The sequence below is a fragment of the Eubalaena glacialis genome, chromosome 12, assembly GCF_028564815.1.
Source record: "Eubalaena glacialis isolate mEubGla1 chromosome 12, mEubGla1.1.hap2.+ XY, whole genome shotgun sequence".
NCBI classification, from domain to species: Eukaryota; Metazoa; Chordata; class Mammalia; order Artiodactyla; family Balaenidae; genus Eubalaena; species Eubalaena glacialis.
The window spans coordinates 37,604,531-37,610,530 of NC_083727.1; the positions used below are offsets into that span (position 1 = coordinate 37,604,531).

At 49.9% G+C, this 6,000-nt stretch overlaps 1 protein-coding gene across 3 annotated transcripts in view; it reads right to left on the reverse strand.

Moving 5' to 3' along the window:
• RNF217 (ring finger protein 217) overlaps nt 1-4,744 on the reverse strand; it is a 146,351-nt gene extending 141,607 nt beyond the window's left edge. For all 3 annotated transcript variants that reach the window (XM_061207289.1, XM_061207288.1, XM_061207287.1), the window contains exon 1: nt 3,826-4,744. In XM_061207289.1, coding sequence (XP_061063272.1) covers nt 3,826-4,701 — 876 coding nt within the window. In that variant the 5' untranslated portion in view covers nt 4,702-4,744. The remainder of the gene's footprint in view (nt 1-3,825) is intronic.
• Nucleotides 4,745-6,000: the final 1,256 nt, after the last annotated feature.

The following is a 6,000-nucleotide window of genomic DNA, read 5'->3' on the forward strand; positions in this document are numbered from 1 at the left end:
TCTCTTCTTTCTTTATGTAAAGTACTAAATATTAATATTTCACATCATAACATATTTTACTGTCTCAAACCAAAATCATAAAAGAAAGATACCTGTGGAGGATTTTTGAAATGAGTGCAATATCATTCTATGAAACAAGGAAAGCAACAATCTTTTCTCCTAGAAAATGTGGTAAAGGCCAAACCAGCTGAGGTCAGTACTCAGAATGGCCCAGCGACCTGCAGGAGACTGCAGACATCCCTGGGATTGTGTGCTCTAAGCCATGGTCATACATGCACACTTAGGTTACTAGGAAACGTACTTCTAAAATTTATGTACCAAAGATTTATGTACCCAGGCAACACAAACCAGTTAAACTCCCACTATCTCCATCATGGTACTCTAGAGCCTTTAAGTAACTCCCCTATGTAAGTGCCAAAGATTATAATGTATCAGTTCAATCCTTCACCATGGCAACTGGAAACTGGATGGTACCTATCGGCCAGTAAAGTCATTCCACTAAGAAGGATTCTCCAACAGCCCCAGTCACAGTGATAACTGAAGAAGAATTATGTTTTGAAAAACTAAAACTATTATTTTTAAACCACAGTATGGAGGTATTTAAGTCACCACCCTATGTCTGCACTGAAATAATGAAGACACCTATCTATCAGCCTTTGCCACGTATTCAGTCCACGGCACTAATGGAAATAAGATTTATCATCTAAAAACCTGCATTCCTGTCTTCCAACTTTGTACCTTCTTTCAAAGAACTCAGCATCTCCTTTTAGAAGAATATTAATTTAACCAGGCAATATTCCAACTCACATTTAGTATGCATTTTTAATGTTTGCATAAAATGCTTAATAGGGACTCTGCTTTGTTTTCTTAAATGATGTTAAATAATACACTATTTGGCACAGATCCAAAAGATGATGAAAAAAGTCACTAATAACTTTTTATTTCAAATATATCATTTTACTTTAAAAGGTCTTAAAGAGTCTTGCACGTTCAAGCTTGACAGATTTACTTCTGTCAAAACCAAGAAGCCTTATAAAATGAGAAAGAGGGCACTCTCCATGCCCTTTGACCTGGTTCAGTAATGCAACAAAACAACTCTGCAGTTTGATATTGTTTTGCTTTAGAATTGGTGTGTCATTACAGATCATGGTCTGCAATCCCATTTCATTGATGAGGAAATTAAGACACAGAGAGGTTAAGTGATGTGGAAACACAGCCTCTTTAAGTAGAAGGGACCTTATCATTAACACAGATCAGAATTATAACCACAGGCCTAGTTTTATGCAAGTGAAAGAAATGCCATTGTTGTATAAGCTAAAAGTTTGTTTTAAAACTCTTTAATTCTAAGTTTAATAACAAACTTAGCAAACCTATTATTTTTGTCTACTTTAAGTCTTTGTCTTTTGTCTTAAACATCAAGAATCTCAGAGTAGAATTCAGTGCTCAAGCAGATCACCTCCTTCTAGCCGTGGTTTCTGGGGGCAGTTTCATCATCTCTTTGTCGCTCAGCTCTTCATAAACTCAATAACTAATTAGTTGAGCATCTGTTATGTGTCAGACAACGTTCTAGGTGCCAAAGCCACAGTAGGGAACAAATCATGTGAAAACTCCTGTCTTCATGGAAATAACTGCATAAGTACAAGACAGAGTATTTTTATCACTATGGAGAAAATAAATAGCTGGAAAGGAGATCTAGAGTGTTGGGTGAGGCTCAACTTTGGGTGACCACCAAAAAGGTGGTCAGTGAAGGTCACACAGGCGACATCTGCATACAGACCTGAAAGGGAGAAGGGGAAGGAGTAAGCAAGGGAATGGGGGGTGGGGGGGACTCCAGGGGGATAGTCCAGGCACAAGGAACAACACACACAAAGCCCTGAAGTGGAAGCATGCCTGGCCTGCATGATTCATCTTTTTGTTGTTGTTTATTATTTCAAATAAAGTATATTTTTTCTTTATTAAAAGTTCTGTCAAATACTTTAGAAGAAGGTCAGGAACATACATACAATCCTAAATACTGCCGATAACCTTCAGATACTATGTTACTTCAGAGGAGCTTTTCGCAGTTGTGCACGGCAATGATTCTTCACTCACCTTGCCACCCTCCCACTCCCCACACCCATTCCTTCTCTTTCTCCACTGGAGATCAAAACACTGACTTCCTAAAACTAACTTATGGAGGCAAAAAAAATTTTGCTTTGGGGAAAGGACCCACCTTAAGGGAATCAAACTGCAGAGTACCCCAACCTATAATGACCACCTCTCTTGAACTCCCAGCCCTTAAGAGTAAGTGCTACATGATATTGTTACTCTGCTTACATCTTATTATATGCTACCTTGTTCTTGTGTACACATCTTGTATACACACAAGGGGACTTCCTTGGAGCAGGGCCCATACCTTGGGAATGTCTGAATCCCACCACAGGGCTTTGCACATGGATGGCACCGATATCTGTTGGGCTGTTTGACAGTGATGTCATAGAAACCGACACAATGAGAAGCAGGCTTTCCTCCTTTTTCAAGTATCTGTCTGCCGATAAAGCATGAAAGAGACATCATAGCCTCTCACAGGCGTTTGGATAATCTCAGCCATCTTGGCCAAGTCACTGTTTGTGTAGCCATTCCATTCTGTCTAAATTCCCCTTTGCGTTTGCCGTTGGGCACGTTACACACTTTCAGTCTAGACACAAGCATGGATTAGCCACAATACACAGAGGAACTGCACCGTGTGAAATCCTCTTCAGTTCGCTTCAGCCAATGTTATTAAACACTATCACGGGAAAGGATACCAACATGAAACTACCAGACACAGGGGCTGTAAAACCCTGTCCATACAGTCTAGCCAGACAAACAGACACATATAGAACAACTTCAGTGCATGCAAGACATGCAGAAGTATTTTGAAAGTATACAAGCAGTGGCCTGGAGGGTGAGGTAAGGCTTCACGGAAAAGTTGGCACCTGAACAGCCAGAGTTTTGAAAGATGAATAGGCGTAGGACAATCAGACATGGGATCAAAGGGCATTCCGGATTGTGCAAAACACTGGCAGAAACATAACAGACTGAAAACTGCTGGAAGGACGCATTCACCACCAGGGAAGGAAAGCCGGTCTACTGCACTCTTAAACTTTCCAAGAAAAAAAACAAGTTTTCAAATAAGGAGCTGAGGAGGAAAGTTTCACCAGCACTTGTTTTGTTAAGCCTCTTAGCCTTGCTTTGCTTTGTTTTGCTCTTTCTGTTTTGTTCCCTCTCAGAGAAATAAAGTACTCTGCTGGCATAAAACTTCAGTGAGAAAAAGTACTTCAACTTTACTGAGGAGAAAGAAACTGAAAAGCGGACCAGGGCCAAGGAATAAATAAATTAATAACACTTTTTCTGGATTATCTAAATGGAGCAAAATTTCAAATTCGGTATCATTCATTGCAACTCTTCTCTCCACCAACTCAATACATATTTATTTTATACCCATTATTTGTTAGTTTCTGGGATACCAGGCCTCTGAGGCACTCTCATTGCCCTCCTCTTTGAGCAAGCTCCTTGCTTGCAATCTAATAAAAGAAATAGCAGAAGGCAATTCACTTGTACCCTGTTCCTTCTATGATTGCCAATCAAAGCTCGAAGCTCAAGCAGAGTTAAATTCCAGTCAAGTTAACCAGCGAAGACAAACACACTTAAACCAACAACCGAGATGTAAGAACTGATAGAGGTCCTCCATAAGGGTGTTCATCACCTCTTCCTGTGAGCAGGGAGCTGGCGAGCTGGACTTCCTGGCCAGTGATTTGGAATGCTGAATGGAGGACAGGGGAGGGACAGAGGGGCTGAGGTTACCTGGGAGCTCAGGTAGACTTTGAGGCACTCCTCGCACACGGCCTTCTTGCAGCAGGGCAAGGGCTTGATGGGCTTGTCTTCCAGGCACACCCGGCACATCAGCACCATGAGGGGCGCATAGGGATCCCCGACCCCACCCAGGCCAGAGTAGGGAGGAGCTCCCAGCAGGCTGGGCACGGAGAACGGCTCGGGCGCCAGGTAGAACTCCAGCTCGATGCTGCCGCCGTCGGGGGACAGGGGGTCCGCTGGGAGCGACAGCCGGGGGCTGGGGAAGGAGGAGGGGGTGCTGGGAGGGTTGGTCACCGGCGGAGCCCGGGGTGGCGACGCGGGCAGCGAGAGCCGCTCCGCCGAGGGGGCCTCGGGCAGGTCGTTCTCCACGCAGAACACGGAGCAGAAGACTTGTCTCTTGGCGGGGGGCGGGCGCCGCTGGCCCAGCACGTCCAGGACCAGTCCGTCTGGGGCCCCGACGCAGGTCCGGGGCTCCGGCTGCTCGCCGGGGGGCGCCTCCTGCTGTTCATCCCCTCTCTCCTTTCGGTCCCCCGCTTCCTCCTCCTCCTTTGCCAGCTGCTGTTGCAAAGCCTGGGGGTTGAGGGGCCCGGTGTAGGCCAGTCCTGCGGGCTGCGCCGGTGCCTGGTTCTTCTTCCAGCTCGGGGCCCCCCGGCTCCTCGCGGGCTCCGGGACGCTCGTGTCCGCGCAGCCCGAGTCGCTTCCGCAGCTGCCGCTGCTCGGCTCGGCGGAGGAGGCGCGCGGCCCGGGCGCCCCGGTGCTGTCCCCCGGCGGCCTCGGGGGCTCGGGGTGGCCCGTGGCGCCGCCAGGGGGGGTCCGCGCCTCCAGGGGCCCGCCGCTGCCGCTCACCGTGCTCTGCTCCTCGCCCATCGCCGCCCGCGGCCGAAGCCGCCGCCGCCCATCCAGCCGCCGGGACCCCCACCCGGCGCCGGCGGGCAGCGGGGGCAGCGGCTCGGCTCGACTCGCGGCTCCGCTTCTGCTTCCGGGTCCCTCCTCCGGGGCTGGGACGCCCCGAGCTCCCTCGGGGGAGCCCGTGCTCCCGGGCGGCGGCGCGCGGGGAGCCCGGCCCGGCCCGCTGCTCCTCCTCCTCCTCCTCCTGATCCTCCCGCGCGGCCGGGCACCGCCTCGGGGGCGCCGAGGGCCGCTCGCTCGGGCCGCCGGCGCGCCCGCCCCACATGCAGGTCGGGGCGGCGCCGCGGCCCCCGGGAGCCCCTGGAGGGACAGAAGGGTCCGGAGGGAGGAGGCCGTCAGTCCCGCGCCATCGCCGGTCCCCGCTGGGGGCCGGGCGGCCGGAGGGCGGTGGTCAAAGGGTCGAGGGGCCTGTGGCGCCGCCGCGGCGCGCACCAGGAGGGGCAGCCGGAGCGCGAGTTAGCCGCCGCGGCCCCTGGGGGAGAGGCCGGAGCGCGCCACCTCCCGCTCCCGCTCCTCGTGCTTCACCTAGCGCCCTCCTCACCGCCCCTCACCCCACCCCTTTGGCACACACCTCCCCACACGTACACACGCGCGCGGACACCGCGCACTCACTCACGCACACCCCGAGTGGGTGTGATCTCAGACCAGGATGCGCTCTCGCCCCCAGGGTTCACGCTCGGCCTCCACCAAACCCTCCAGAGCCGGCAGGCTGCCCTTCGGGCTACGCTTTGAGCAGAACTTCCTACAAAACTCCTCTTTACTGAAAGCTAGAGCTAGAAAACCCTGGCTAGTTAGGATTTTGGTTTCGCTTGTTTCTCTTGCGTTCGTTCGATTTTAAATCCTCCAAAGAGGGAGTTCAGAGAATTAACGCTAGGAATTATTAGTTCTAAATGCTGTGTGTACAACTCTCTGCTCTCTGCTTAATGAGGTAGGAAGGATGTTTGAAACCCACAAAAGTGCCAAAAAGCACGTTTAACCTACGCCTTTAACTAGAATCCTTATGAGAGCTGGTAAATAACGAATTTAAGATTTATCCCCCTTTCCTCCTTTTCAGTGTCCTCTTAGGAACTTTTTTTTTTTTTAACCCTTTGAATATTCCAAAATGGGTAGCATTAAGGTAGTAAGATGGTCTGGCCTAATTAATAAACCGGATCGTTGGTGGAAATCATGAAAAGTTTCATTAGCACAACCATATTTATCCCCAAAACTGTTTCCAAGACAACAATTATAGTTGAGCCAGAACTTAATTATGTGTTG